Source organism: Trifolium pratense, linkage group LG2 (assembly GCF_020283565.1).
Source record: "Trifolium pratense cultivar HEN17-A07 linkage group LG2, ARS_RC_1.1, whole genome shotgun sequence".
In the NCBI taxonomy this organism is placed as follows: Eukaryota; Viridiplantae; Streptophyta; class Magnoliopsida; order Fabales; family Fabaceae; genus Trifolium; species Trifolium pratense.
The window spans coordinates 31,032,006-31,048,054 of record NC_060060.1 but is presented as its reverse complement, the minus strand read 5'-3'; the positions used below and the strand labels follow the sequence as shown (position 1 = coordinate 31,048,054).

Genomic DNA, 16,049 nt, shown 5'->3' with positions numbered 1-16,049 from the left:
GGGTTTAGATAAATCTGCTACTACCTTTTCGGTCAAAGAAATACAAAGTCGTCGCGCCCGCTGCAACTTTTTGGCATCTCTGGATTACGAAATTGGATTGAAAACTTTCCTTTTTTAAGTTCAGAAGAAAAAAGTGGAGCATGGCCAAAACCTTCACCATTTATAGACCTATTTGACAAAACAACATATTAGCTAAGGAAAGTTACAAAATTATCATGTTAGATTTAACTTTTACTAAAAACATGAAACAAAGGTGGTCATAAAATGGGGAAAAAATATATTCTGAACTTTAAGCATAAGGCATATTACTAAGTTCAAATAACTTCAACTTACAACGTAGTCCCTATTTGGAAAAACAGCTTATAGCATACTCCCTCCATCCCAAATTACACCTAAAAATATTTTTTAGGTTCAAAGCAACTTGATGCATATGGTTAAAAATTTGACCCAAATACATCAATTTTTTTGACTTATTTTTGCTTATAATTTGAAAAAAAAAAGTATTTTATAATTAAGGTAAAATAAAGTCAAATTGTTTCCATATATCTGTTTGGTAAGTCCAATAAGCTAGCTTATAACTTATTGAACTAGCTTATAAGCTTGTTTGAAAAAAATGTGAAGTGTTTGGTAACAAGCTTCTCTAACTAGCTTATAACGTTTTTTGAGATGCTATTTCAAGTAGCGTATGAGCTTATAGCTTATAGCTTTTTCATTTTATTCCATATTTACCCTCGTTAATTTTATTTATTTTTTAAAAATTATAATAACTACCCATTAACACTTACAAAAAAAAAAAAAAACTACCCACTAACCATGTATTTTTATGTCATTTTGTACTTACAACAACTAAATTTGCCAAACACTTTAATTTTATTCTACTAGGTTTTCAGCTATAAGCTACCAGCCATCAGCTATCAGCTATAAGCTAGCTTTTCAGCTATCAGCTAGCTTATAGCTTATTTTTACCAAACAGAGCCTATAAGCTGTCTTGGAAATAATCTGAAAACAACTTATGAAAATGTCATAAGCCGTTTACTCCCCAAATCGTCTCTGAATTAAGTCAATCCAAATAACTGATACTAAAAATTATTTAGAAAAATAAAATAAGCAACAAACAAACAAAAAATAAAGATCCAAAATGTTGGCTTTGTAGGTTTTTTTTTTTTTTGTTTTGTTTGCTTTGCCTTGAATGCTTGTTCTGGCTTGTCATGGCCGTGATTTGTTTATTATACTTTATGGGTGTGTTTCTGAATAAATTGTGTCCAGACCGGAATGTTTTATTGTTTGAATTATATGTTTGGCCGTCTCATGATATTCATAAAAAAAAATAATGTACACAATTTTTTTATTATTTGTTTTACATTTTGTAAGCTTTATTTTTTTGACAATATTTTGAATTTAAGATGGACTATGCAAGTGAATTGGTAAAAGAATTGTAATGATTGATATGAATTCCAAATACTATATGCATCAAGCTAAAATTATGAGTTGCTTCAAAAAAAAAAAGCTAAAATTATGAGATATACACAACTTTTTTTTTTTTTTGAGAAAGAAAGGGGCTCAAGCCCAATTACAAAACAACTAAACGAGGAGTAGAGACTCCGATCAAATCATCATGATACACTTGTGCAACCTCAGTAGGCGGTTGCTCATACAAAGATAGAGACACTTTTGTGACACAAGCCAAAGAGGCCAAACCATCAGCAATCTTGTTCGCCTCTCGGTAAACATGTTTAATAACCACCCTCCAATTCTCTTGCATAATACTCCGAATTCTCCTGACCAAAATGCACAATCCATTTCTCTCCATGTTGTTGGTCAGACAACTCACAACATTGTGAGAATGGATTTGTAGCTCTACATGTTGATATCCTTGCCGTCTTGCAATAGTTAAGCCATGGAATATGCCCCATAATTCTGCGTCAAAGAATCTCTGGTCAGCCGACTTACATTTCTTGAAAAAAGGATACTAGTTTTTTCCATGCTAATCACTTGTCCAGAAATGTCGCAGAATTTATTTAATACATTCATTGTACTACGCATCTGCTTATCTGTTGCCTTACCAAATAATAAAAGATCATCTGCGAACATAAGATGTGAAACCTCAGGTCCAGCACGCCCTGCAGGAAGAGGAATCCAATCTTCATTATGAACAGCCTCCTCAATAAGATGTGTAAGCTTGTCCATACATAGCACAAAGAGATACAATGACATAGGATCTCCTTGGCGAATACCCCTTTCCGGTTGGAAAAAATCTGAAGGAGTGCCATTCCAAAGGACATTGGTACGAACACTAGTCCACAATGCATAATGAAGCTAATCATATGATGGGGTAACCCAATTTCTTCTAACACACCATGAGTGAAAGACCATCGTAGTCGATCATACGCCTTGGCTAAATCCACTTTAATAGCGAAAAAGCCCGTTCAACCTCTCATCTTATGCAAGCTGTGCACTAATTCTTGTGCAATGATAATGTTCTCATGAATACTCCGAGTTGGAACAAACCCGGTTTGGTAAGGAGAGATAATATCTGGAATAATTGGCTTCAAAGCATAACCACAATTTTGGTTAATAACTTATAATTTACATTACACAGCGAGATCGGTCTGAATTGAGTGACAAATTCAGGCTTATCAACTTTAGGAATAAGACATACATCTGTCGAGTTGATACCACCAATATCAGACTGATGCTGCCACATGTGGTGTACAAATTCACAAACAGAATCACCAATACGATCCCAGTTATCTTGATAAAATCCTGCTTGATAACCATCCGGTCCTGGTTCCTTCCAAGTTCCCATATCAAACATTGCACCTTTAATCTCATCTGTGGAAATAGGCATGATCATCGTTTCAGCAATTTCGCGCTCAATCTTACGGAAACCATAGCGAGTATGCACATGATCATGTCTTTGCACCTGTTTTGAGAACAAGTTTCGGTAAAAAGAGTTCACTATTGATTTAATTTGCTGCTCATCTTCAATCCAACTTCCACCCTCATCTCGGATCATGTATATTATATTTTTTCTTTTTCTATTAGTAGCTTTGATCTGATAACACCGAGTATTTCGGACTCCATAGTGCAGCCATTGAGTTCTGGAGCGCTGATAGCACATTAGCTCTTCTTGATATAAGATATGCTCTAACTCTTGATGTAAGTCTTTTTCTAATTTAGACAGAAAGGGGTTCATCTTGCCTTCTTGGATTTTCTTCTGTATGCCTCCCAACCTAGAAACAATCTCCTTCTTCTTAGTGACACTACCAAAAATATTTATTTTCTAATCCTTGATAGCAGCTTCAACACTTTGCAAATTATCTGTCAACTGACTTGCTGGTCTCCACCAAGCTTGTAAGCTCTCCTTAAACGAGTGATGGGTTAGCCAAGCCGCTTCAAATCGGAAAGGTTTATGGACCATGTAATTCGTTACATGTTGAAAACAAATAAGAATTGGATGGTGATCCGAAAAAGCACTTCTAGGTAAAACTTTAACAATAGCATTTGGGAAGGATATTCTCCAAACATCATTGCTCATAGCGCGATCTAAACTGTTCAAAAATGCGCTCCTTATTATGAATAGGCCCTCTCCAAGTATATTTGGATCCCACAGCACCTAAGTCTATGAGACTACAAGCATCAATTCTATCTCGGAACAGAGAGCACTTCCTTCTATTTACTACTGCTCCTCCCTTTTTTTCATTTGGGCCCAATATGTCATTGAAATCTCCAGCCACCAACCACCTATCATCCATAATATTGGCCATCCTACCTAACTCATCCCATAACTCAGTTCGCAAATCCTCTACCGGACTAGCATAAACAGTAGTAAAAAACCAATATCCACCATTCTGCATTTTAATCTTGAGATGAATATATTGGAAATGTTTACTGGCTTCTTCAACATCTACTTTATTACTCTTCCAAACCACAATAATTCCTCCAGCAAATCCTCTATTCTCTGAATAGTTGAAACCATCAAAACCCATCAATTGAAAGGATTGTTGTAATTTCAAAGGACTTATATGTGTCTCCATAATGGCAAGAATTTCCGGATGATGGATATCTAGACAATTCTTGCAATTACGATAGAAACTTGAGCTAGCAGCACCTCTACAGTTCCAAACTAAAATTTTGTTAATATTACTCATCATAAGAAAAGTTGATAATAACAAAGTATCCTTGACACTCTCCTGATCAAACACTCTGAGGTAGCGCCTTTTCCACCTCCATGTCTGAGTCTTCTGCGCTTGTAGTCCCATGCTCATTTGCTTCAAAAAACTCCTCATTCTCACTTGCACCTTTGACTGGTCCAGTAGAAATAGAGGTGAGAATAGAGCTGTCTTTTCTATTGTCTGGTGGTCTATTTGGGCTTTTTGGTATTGACTCATCTGTGTTCAATGTAGGAAATTTTTTTTTTCTATCCCAACAATCTTCACTCTACCCCAACATATTTTTTAAAATACCCAGTATACCCTTATAAGAAATTAGTATATTTTAATAATTTTTTTATCGTATTACCGGTAGACTGTTTCATCCTCCAAAAAAATTGTTCCCATAAATATTTATCTTTACCGGTATGTTAATTTTACCGGTACACATTTTAAAAAGTGTTCCGGTATGAAATTTTTCTAAAATTTATTTTGATTACCGGAACCCTTTAGGAAAAAGTGTGTAGGTACTACAAGAAACTTGACATATAGCTACGGCAAATCTCTGTTGGTAAACTCTGTTGGTAATCCTAGTTTCTCACGTTGGACCTCCTCCCGCAACTGCCGAATTCAGACTCATCAAACAAGGCGCCCAAGATGTTGCCACTCGTCTTCTAAGCGATGCTACTCCCTCCGATAATTGTTCTCGATTGCTCCCCTTACAATTTTATTGGTTAGGTTTCGCCTATTTATTTAATTTTTCTATTCGATTTCTATGACATGATTCAAAGGATTGAAATCTGGTAGGTGTCAGGCAAGATTCCACTGATTAGGGTTCAAGCAAGAAGATTGAAATCTCTAATCGGAGGATGGGTGTCATAATCAAGTACCTTCAGTGACAACCTGGTGCTAAAATCTAAGTCAATCGTGGTATGGATGCTACCCTAATTTTCCTAATAGATTTGTGGCTCTCTTAATTGTGGTTAGGTTAAGATTCCTATGAATTAGTATGGATTTCAAATTCAGGCTAACTTGAAGGATTTTTTTTGTGTGGATGTGATCATTGCAAGGTGAAGTGGGTTTATTTTTTTAATGAAACAAAGTTTCTTTTGGGATTTTTGTTGTGTTTTTTTGTGTGTTTTTAACCGGTTGAAACTGTAGGTAATGACATTGTTACTCGAAGAATGACCGGGTAAAGTGGCTTTGATGAGTTTCGATGAAGATCCCAAATGACAAGAAGGGTAAAGGAGTTATGTAAACCACTTATTTGGTTGTTTGAGTTCTCTTGGACTACATTCATTGTTTGTTCTTTTACACTGAATATTCAGTTGATAATTTGCAGTGAATAACTCCTTTAGAAAGTCATGATTTTTTAATCTTGATGATTTTAATGTTAATCAATCTCCTCGTATATTTTCCAGTCTTGTTAACTGTAAGGGTTCATGATAAAAGTTCTTATCTATTTCTTTTTTGTATCGGTGTCACATCATGAGGTACTCTTTGCTCTGTTTGGGGTAATTTGGCAATGCTTCTCACTTGTACAATCAACGTTTTGTTTCAGATGCATATAGATGATTTTAGTGGCTCTGTTTCTGGTGTATAATCGGCCAACATGAAAGGCATCTTCTTGACAAGGTATGGTTTATACCTTTTTATTTAACATCTATCATTTTGCTTTTAATAATTTGTTTATTTGAATGCACTCTTAACAACTTATTCTTTGGTGTGTTTTGTGAATATGTAAGTGTCCTTGAGGAACAAAATATGCATATGGCATGTGGCTGCCTGAAGAATAAGCACACTATGTCCATGTGAGTACATTGGCCAATTGTGCATAATATATACATCCCTGATTGTTTTAAAACCTATCATAATCTTTTAGTATTGTTCTTGTTTATTGTGTTTGTGGCTAATTTTTGCATCTTAATCTATTCACTGTCTAAATTATATAAGATGATTTATATAAGATTATATTAGTAGATAGCTTATAATGTTATGCATCTATAGAATGCCTTATTTCCTTGTTGAGGAATAAATGATTTATGTTTTGTCTAGTTGTTTTGAATTTTTAATTAGGCATGCCTAATTTCATATTATAACACTATTGTGATATGTTTCAGCTCGGAGCCGGGTAATTCCTTTTGCACCAATTCTCTATGATTGTAAATTCAATTCTTCAGAGGTTTGGGATGTGTGAATAGATGCACAATCTAGTAAGTATACCTATCTATTTATCCTTTAGATAACTTGGTGCTTTCTTTTTATGGCATGTCTTACAATGTGTGATATGATTTGTAGGACTTTTCTTGTTAAGGAGACTGACAAGCTTATTCGATTGGAGGCAACTATGAGAATCATTTTTCTGTTTTGTTGAGGTTCTTTAAGTTTTTAATGGTAATGAAAAATCTGCACTCTTTGTGTTTTGATTATTAGTTCTCAAGGCCTTACCTAAATTGTGTTAACCTTATTTGATACAGAATTTCAAAAGAACAATTTGTCAAAGGGAGCTTGATTATAGTTTTTTTTTTTACCATTTTAAAGTTGGACTTTTAAATGTATTGGATATCTTTTGTCTTGGTTTATTGTTGATTTTATTCAGTTTATTTGAACAATTACAAACATGTTTTGAATCTTTTCTATGCTCAAATTTGAAGAACCTAAATGAATGTCATTTGTGTCCTGTTATGCAGAATGAGACATAACAATTTAAAGCTTGAGAAGGCGCATACATTTGGGATTGTTGTAAAGCATTGGCTCTTGGATCATCCAGTGTACTTGTAGCTCTTGGATCATCCGGTGTACTTGTAAGTATGTGCACATTTTCTTACCCTTATAAACAAATCGTATTTAAGAAGAAGTAATATATGATGAATACGCAATACTATTTTCTAATAAGTAGCAGGTTTTGATCCAAACAGGTTGATGAATTGGTAACCATCACCAGGTTCTCTTAATACTTCAGTTATGGTTAATGTTTAATGTTCACCTAAGTTGTGTATAATGTCAATTTGTGTGCCATTGTAAAATTTTCCTTCCTTTTGGCTAAGTTGAGTTTCCAACTTGTATTCTTTTATTTTCAATAGGTTCTAGATGTTTCTGGTCCCTGAGCAAACCAATTTTCTAAGTCCAGACTATTGAAGATGGAAGAGGAATGAAGATTAGAGACTTTTTTCTTTTTCTTGACAGAACAAATTTGTAAATTTAGTGGATATCATTTTATGTCTTTAAATACATTATATCACTCTTAGCTTGATATTTATAACTATATGTAATTTGACATACTTGTAAGACTAGTTAGTTCTTAAATATAATTTAAAGTTTTCTTTTATTTTATTTCACTTTTTGAAGCATTTTATTTTATTTAATAAATAATTTAAATCATCTGTCAAACAAAAAAAAAAAAATCCAAACCTATACCAACGGACAAATCCGTGGGCAAACCGATTTGCAATAGTTTGTAATGGCCGTGGGTATAGCTCTCACCCTAGTCCAACGACAAAAAAGCTGTAGCTATATAGGCTATAGCGACGGTATTTGCCGTGGGTATAGCGAGATAAAGTGAACGGAACAAAACGTCCGTGGGTATAGGTTTTACCGCCTATACCTACGGATCTTGGACCTTTATCAACAGAGTTTTGCCGTAGCTATTTGTCAAGTTTCTTGTAGTACCTTAACACTTTTTCCAAAGTGTTCCGGTAATCAAAATAAATTTTAGAAAAATTTCATACCAGAACACTTTTTAAAAAGATAAATACAACAGTTTTTTGAGAGGTTGAAACAGTCTACCGGAACAGTATAATACGACAAAAAAATTATTAAAATATACTAATTTTTTTATAAGGGTATTATGGATATTTTGAAAAATATGTTGGGGTAGAGTGAAGATTGTTGGGGTAGGAAAAAAAAAATTCTCAATGTAGTACAAGGTGGTTTTTGAAACTGGGCCCTTTTCAAAATTTCAGCTTGTTGTGTTCCATCTTCAGCCCAATTGGAACTACTATTTTTTATTTTATTTTTTTATAATGGGAACTACTATTTTTATTAGGGTCTTGCTAACGAGTGTCCCGAGCACTCTTTAAGCATTCCATTTAAAGAAACTTTTTATTCAAAAAGTTAAACACTATAATTTCCAATGCGTTGACTTTACGCATTCCGATAAAAATTCTATAAAAAACTTACTATTTAAGGACTTAAATTATTTAGTATTTGCCCTTTTTATTATTCACTTTTTTCTTCTCATTTAAGTGCTCAACAATAATTTTCCTTTAAAACCTCTTTCAAATTGTCACGTTTTTTTTTAATCCCTTGATGTGCTTTTTCCAATTCCACGTGGGCCCCCTACACCTCCCAATGATAACTTCCCATGATTGGCTGCTTTGATTACAGGTTTTGTTTTTGTGCTACTTGTTTGTTTGTCCCTTTACCTGATTTGTCTGCATAATGTCAGTGGACATATCTTCATTCCTTTTATTTCCTCCTTGAATTTCTCTAACTCACTCTCCATCATTATTTCCTTTATCTCCGGTATCCAAATTTGGAATTTCATCACTTAATAATTTCCATAAAAGATGCAATCCTTCATATTCCACCTTATATATCTTGTCCTTGATATCAAACATCCCCATTAAAGGATTGTTGAGATCAACTTCAACACACAATCTAGCATACTTCCCCCCCGTTCGTTCCTGACCGTTCGACCAATTCGATGGTTTTAGCAGGGGATTAGAAGTCACCGTTATCTCTCTCCTATAGCACAGACAGACCTATTTGATTCATTATGATGAGCTCCAAGCTCCATGAGCTCCAATTCTACTTGCTCCATTTTTATGTGTAGAGGGGGTTGTGGCCTAACATATGATTAGGAAGCCTTAAAATTAATGTTGATCATGTTTTCCTTGGAAAGCCCTACTATCTTGATCAGTTCCTTCCACTACCTCTTATTCCTTCTCTTTAATTCGAAAGAATTGAAAAAGAAATATGGAATTATTAAAACTATTTTCGACTCCTCTGCACTTTTCCTTCTTTGCCCTTTTTCTGTCAAAGCACTCAAATTGTAATGTTGTATTATTTCTTCTTTTCAATTTTGTGGATGAAGATTTGCTATCACAAATGAAGACTTTCAATTTAAAATCGCTATCATGGATGAAATGGAGATTAGCTTACTTTGAAACTTTGTAACTTTTGAAGTTTGTTTTGTCACTGAAACTTTGGAAGTTTGTAACTTGGATCCAAGATATTGAATACCTTTTAAGTCTGTCTTGTATTCATTATCATGATATTGAACTTCAAATGATCCATTGTATGGAAAAATGACAGGCCTGTAACACACATGCTGTTATTGGCTTTTTTTTGGGTCTTGCTAACGAGTGCCCCCGGGGCACTCTTTAAGCATTTCATTTAAAGAAACTAACTTTTTATTCAAAAAGTTAAACACTACAATTTTCAATGTGTTGACTTTACGCATTCCGATAAAAATTCTATAAAAAACTCACTATTTAAGGGCTTAAATAGTGCCCGGGGGCACTATTTAGCATTTGCCTTTTTTTTTTTGCAGTGCAGGGTCTGGTATGTTGGTGTTTATTTAGGAGATGTTTTGAGGGTCTGTTGTGTTAGTGACTTGTCTGCAATCATGTAATTTAGTAGCACATAATAGCAGGGACATATATGACATATGTGTATTGGGGTAGTCTGCTATATAGCAGAATATTATGTTCTGTTTTCTTGGCTTTTCAAAGATCTTAAATTTAGTTTAATAAACCAAGTAGTGTTAAATTTAGTTGTCTCATGTTACATGTAACCACTTTCTTAGTTGTGAATGATATAATGATATGTTTGTCACTTTATCTTCTCAGGTACAAGGAGTCTGACCTAAATATGGGTGAAAATAGTTGCATAGACCGTTGTGTTTCCAAATACTGGAATGTAAGATGTTCCTTATGTTTCCTTTTCGATTGAATGTGCCACTAGAATTTTTTTGTCTATTAGTTATTGTTCTTTACAAATTCAATATTTAGTTGGGTTTACTATATGTTAAATACTTAAATGTGGTTCTTTTTTAGATTTCTACTGTTTATTGCCTTGATAGTGTGATGCAATTCGATGCAAAGCAATTTAAGAGGTTATGATCTGATCTGAATATGGTTTTTAAACTGCACATGTTGATCATAACCATTTGCATAAGCTCAAAAAAAGCTAGGCCAAACGGACTCTAAGAATATGTTAGCTTTACATTCCAACTTCGAGGTGAAGTTTGTTAAATGCCAAGCAAATTCGGTTGCTCATTTGTTCTTTAAGGCGGCCAATTCTTGGACTAGGTGTTGTATCTTTTATTTGTGTGTTTGTAACAGTTGAACAATTAATTGATTTGAACAACTTCAAATAAATATTCAGTTGGTGTTCTAAGTCCTAACTCTATACGTATATTGATTTAAACTTTTAAGGTGAAAAGACAATTGGAGTCTTAACAAAGATTGATCTTATGGAAAAGGGTATTGATGTTGTTGAAATAAGTGAATCATTTTTTAGTCCCGATGCTGTTGTACATATTTTATTTTATGTTTATTTCCTTAACTTAGTTTTAGTTGGCATATTTTGTATATAATTAGTGTAGGCAGGTGCCCCCATATCCTTCTATGTCCCTCCGTCCCTGGTTGCTGTCTTAAGTTTTTTTTTTTTTTTTTTCTTTTTCAGGTGACTAATCTAATTGGTCAGCTGCTCGGTTCTGGGAGGCCTCCAATGTGACCCAAGTATATTATATCGGTGCTCTATTTTGCGGTTCAATCTGCCTGAGTATCGACTACAATATTAGTAGTTGCAGAGCCAAGGAAGCTTAAATTTAATATTTTGCAAGGTCTTTATTTTTTTCCCATGACTATATTGAGATCAAGCTATTTATTAAGAGTTTGAATAGCTGTTGTGGGTTTGAATACCTGTTATTAAGAGATCAAGCTATTTTCTTCCTTTCTGATATGATGACTCCCTAAATTTATCTTGTTATTTTGTTAAAAAAAATTGGACTATATTATCTACTACCTAATTGCTCTCTCAGGTGGGTGATATTAATTGAGCCATGGTGTGCCATGTTGTTCATCAAGTAATAATACAAGCACCTCCTTGCATTCACCGTGGGTAATACACAAACATGCGATATTAGTAAAATTTAGATTTAGAACCACACACAACACTATTTAAATTTAGAACTACCTAGACAAATAAAGAATTGTTTTTGGAGATTTGAACACTTCCTGATTAATGACTGCAAAAAAAAAAAAAAAAGACAATTGTGACAAATTTGGAGTTTTAAATCACTTTGTTAAGGGTGGAAATGGCAGCCACCGCGAAATGGACGCCAGGTTTCACAATCAGAGCGGAACAATAACCTGTGGCTGGTGCATCAGAGATGAAGCCGGGATGTTTAATTTGTGCTTGCAGGAAATCATTGGAACTCATTCTATCATTGAAGCACTAGCTTTGTTAGAAGCAATGCAGGCTGCTATAAGTATGAACATGGAACGTGTTATATTTGTTAGAAACAATTCAGACATTATTTGCTAGGCAACAAGTTCATCATAAGGACAGATCAAAAGGACTTTTATGAGCAATATAGGGAAATTACAATTACATGGAATGCCAAGATCCATTGTGTCTGATGGAGATAAGGTTTTTACTAGTGCATTTTGGCACCGTTTGTAGCAATTGCTTGAGCTTGGTGAGAGAATTGGTTATGTCAATACCGGACTTGAAGAAGATGAGATCGAACCTTACATAAGGAAGACTAAGCTTCAGTTTTGTGAAGATGCATCAAAGCATCAAGTAGACAAAAAATGCAGCATCTTGCTTTATATTCATAATTTTGTCCCCTATTTCTTTCTAAATTCACGATTTTATTTAAGCCAATTTAATTTATAAACTGCACAGATATAAAAAAATGTAAAAATAAAACACAGTTGCGGAGAAAAAGCCGGGACAAAATTGGGGTGCAACAACTTGTATCATTTTCCAATGCATACAACAATGGATTTCTGTCCAGTGTGTAAGCAGCAGGTTGCAGCTAGACACTGAGGGATATAATCCTAATGTTTTTATACACACTTCTATTCTCATCCTAAAATAGGATCGATTTAAATACTATGCTTAATTTTTAGATTATTATCGTCTACCTCTTCATACCTGAATGTTCAAATCAATTGATTTTTTTTTAATGCTATATATTACATCAATTTCTCATCTCTAATTGTAGGACAAGCAAAACAAACATTTTCACTCCAATTTTAAGGAAAATAGGTGAGATTGAAGTATGATTTACACTTATCAATTATAATTTATAACAAGTGATACACAATTTTCACATAGTCACGTTGGAAGTTGGAAGAGATAATTGTTTCACATATTGGTTCAAAGGGCAAGTCATATACGTATCTTTCAATGGGTTGATTAAATTTAGAGTAAATATTGCTAACAACATTCAATCTAATATTATTTCACACCCATTGAAGAAATAATATTGGGTGATTTTCTGAAAATTTCTCAATATATCTAAAAAGTAAACTTTCTCTCATATTATAGACCAGAGGTAGTAACTTGCAATCAATAGCTAACTTCATATTGCCATTTTTAGCTCCATTTTAGAAAATGAGACAAATAAATGAGAAATAGCTATGTAATTTGAACTAATGACACTATAACAGTTACATCATCAAGCTTGCCACCTGCATAGCCTACATATCCCAAAGCCTGCGCTGCATCACCAAAAGGACTTCTGGTGGATCTTGAACTTCCAATCTTTTGTGCCCTTGTCGCCAAAATTTCTGCTATATCCTGCAAGTTATCCATACATGTAAGCATACAAAGTGTTTTAGACTCCATAAGCAGCGGTTTGGTAGGACATGGATGATGGAATTTGAAATATTTGTGGAATAAATCTACATTTTATATAATGTAGAGGATACAATAATCAACAAAATAATTTCTTCAGTACTCATCATCGCTACATTGTTAACTTAATTTTATTTATTTAAGTATAAAAAATGATATAGTTTGAGGGATGATACACCGAGAGAGTGGTATCTCGCTCCTTGTTCCGCACAATGAAGTGTCCATCGACAAAATCAAATTTGTTCTTCGCGCCAAGTGGGCGCCTCATGGATTTCGTCCAAGAATGATAGTTGGAGTGATTCAGAACCGGTGTGGACTTCTAGTATCAGCAGCATTTATCATAGCTTTGTTATCATCTAGATCTAAGCTCACAGAAGAGCTAACAAATTGTCTCTCGTATTGGATTACCATAGAGAAAATCTTATTGATTTGAGGCAAATGATCCATTAAGAGAATTTGTGATCTCACTAAATCAAAGCTATCATTCAAACCAGTAAAGAACCTAATTGTTCTAATCAGATCATGTTGAGTACGTGCATTCACAATTCCAGTAACGCACATACATTTGTGAGGACAATTACACACAGGCATTGGGAGATAAGCTTCAAGTTCTACCCAAAGTAACTTCAAAGCAGTAAAGAATTCAGAAATAGATTTTGTACCTTGTTTAAGACCATAGATCTCGATCTGAAGTTCTGAAATTCGAATGAAATCACCACGTGAGAACCTTTCCTTCAATTCATTCCAAACATCGATCACGTTTTCCAGGTAAACGATGCTCTGTGCGATCGATTCTTCAACAGAGTTCATGATCCACGAATGGATTAGCATATTGCAGCGACACCACGCTTTGTAGCTTGGATCGAAAGGATTTGGCACCGGAATCGTTCCATCGACAAAATCAAATTTGTTCTTCGCGCCAAGTGGGCGCCTCATGGATTTCGTCCAAGAATGATAGTTGGAGTGATTCAGAACCGGTGTGATGGAAACGGATGAAGGTCCATCAGAAGGATGCACATAATACACATTTCCAGGCTGTTGAGATGGATCTTGAGGAGGAGCAGCTGGTGGTGCAACAGCTGCGGCGTCGCACGCCATAACAAAATAAATAAACGGTTGCGATGCACAGAAGAGCTCAGTTGAGCTCTGATACTTGAAGATGGCAGAGAAAGACGATAAAAGGAGAGAAATCATTTTGGAAACTAAGATTGTATTGATTGATTCTTGATGAAATGAGATAAAGAGTACAAAGTAGCTTATATACACAAGCTGAGATTGTAACTAACTTCCTAATACTAGAAGCTTCTGCTTAGCTGGCAATGCCACATGGATAACTAACTCTATGTAGTTACAACAAACTAACACACACAATCTAATAGCTAAGTTAAGACTAATCTACTTCAAACTGTCATGACCCTTGATAGATTGTTCTGCAAGTAACACTTGTTCTTCCTTACTTCATGTGGCTTGTTGATCATTTACATTCAATACCCACTAAGTTTCTCAAGGGCAATGTTTCTGGTGTCTAGTTAATAGCTACCAAGCCACTTCTGCATCCCTAGCACTACCGAACATGGATTGCACAACAGCCTGCTTTTAAGATTATGCTACAGACCAAAAGCACTCACTGCAGAAATGAAAATGTTGAATCCGGAATCAGATAGTGATATCATCAATGCAATTACAGAATAGTTAACGTTATACACCAAAATAACAAAATTTTCTGACAAGTTTTCATTCTTACTTAACAACCATGAGTCTCCATCCAAAATAACAAAATTCCCTGCTTCATTACCCTAGAAAAAACAAAATCCAATTCATCAACAAAGGAGAAAAATCACGCAACGGGGAAAAGTAAAATCGAAACGAGATTAGAAACTCACAACCAGAATCGCAGAGAATATGAAACGTGGGCGGAGGAAAACTCTAACAAGAGCTGCGGAAATCCGGTATTCGTGTACACCACAGAAACAACAACGAGAAGCATAGATTTATTTAGCGTTTGTCAGTTTCGAACAGTAAAAGCCATGAGAGATTGAGGGTTTTTGAAATTTCTAGAAAGGGATTCTGAAATTTCTCTCTAGAGATTTAGGGTTCGAAACTGAAACTGAGGCCCGAACAATTTCTGCGTTGTTGTTATTGTCACAGTTTCTTGAAAATTGCAGGGTGAGTATCGAATTGAAGGAAGGAGGAGCCATGGTGGCGAATTGCTTCAGGGTTGGTGAAGATTGTTCCATGGATTGAAGACAAGGATGGACCATAACATTGTTCATGGTAGTTAATAATTCGAAATTTTAGTTGAATAGCAATTTTACTCCTCTTATTTTAAAATTCGAAATTTTAACTATCCTATTTTATAATTTTTCGGATCGTCTTATAATATTTAACTCATATTTTATTATATTAATCGATGTGGGACTTTAATGACAAATACATGTAGTGTTACCAAGAAAGGATAATTTATCTCTTCCATTGAGGTCTCAAGCTTGAATCAGAGGTGAATTGAATGGTCGAAACGTTTACAAAATGTTCGAGAAGATTACAGGAAGAATCATCCCATAGACGGCGCCAATCATATTTGAGATAAAGTAGTGGATTTTAGCAAAATTTAGATCACTTGAAATAATAATATTTGGTCAAATGTAATAATAAATGACTAAATAATTAATTACATTCTGTCAACTTTTCTTCTTTTTTTGGTAGAAATTCGGTCAACTTTTCTTAGTACAGAAAATACACAATGCAATAATAAATTTATACAATATACATTTATTATGTCCCCTATGCGGTCAAATTGTTAATTAATAACTCCAAAAAAACAATTAATATTTGTAATTTTCAACATCATCTTCATCATGTTTGACGATATATATAACAAGAAGTAGGTTATATGTTTCAATATCAAAGTATTATTAATCTGCAGAAATATGATGATATTAGGGTCCAAAATTGTGTTCTTAGTTCCGATGTTACTAACTATTCTTATTGCTTTGCAGTTCGTAGGTGGTAAAAGTGATTATTCCA

At 34.3% G+C, this 16,049-nt stretch overlaps 1 protein-coding gene and 1 long non-coding RNA gene across 19 annotated transcripts; one reads left to right on the top strand and one right to left on the bottom strand.

The window, feature by feature from the left end:
- The first annotated feature begins 4,650 nt into the window (after positions 1-4,650).
- Positions 4,651-7,479, top strand: LOC123908871. Of its 18 annotated transcripts, none has more exons than XR_006809765.1 (9): positions 4,652-4,884; positions 4,959-5,081; positions 5,178-5,221; positions 5,313-5,786; positions 5,897-5,962; positions 6,272-6,364; positions 6,450-6,545; positions 6,842-6,955; positions 7,054-7,479. It is a non-coding gene; the product is annotated as an uncharacterized LOC123908871 (long non-coding RNA). The 18 variants fall into 18 exon arrangements; XR_006809768.1 differs by having other exon boundaries at positions 4,658-4,884; positions 4,959-5,221; positions 5,313-5,392; positions 5,713-5,786; XR_006809764.1 differs by having other exon boundaries at positions 4,651-4,884; positions 5,178-5,786.
- Positions 7,480-12,741: 5,262 nt separating this feature from the next.
- On the bottom strand, positions 12,742-15,294 carry LOC123908870. The gene is made up of 4 exons (XM_045959597.1): positions 14,909-15,294; positions 14,770-14,821; positions 13,688-14,652; positions 12,742-12,968 (listed from the first exon to the last, which is right to left on the bottom strand). Exons 3-4 carry the CDS (start codon positions 14,217-14,219, stop codon positions 12,895-12,897), a joined length of 606 nt encoding a protein of 201 aa, XP_045815553.1. The 5' UTR covers positions 14,220-14,652; positions 14,770-14,821; positions 14,909-15,294; the 3' UTR covers positions 12,742-12,894.
- Between the last annotated feature and the right edge of the window lie 755 nt (positions 15,295-16,049).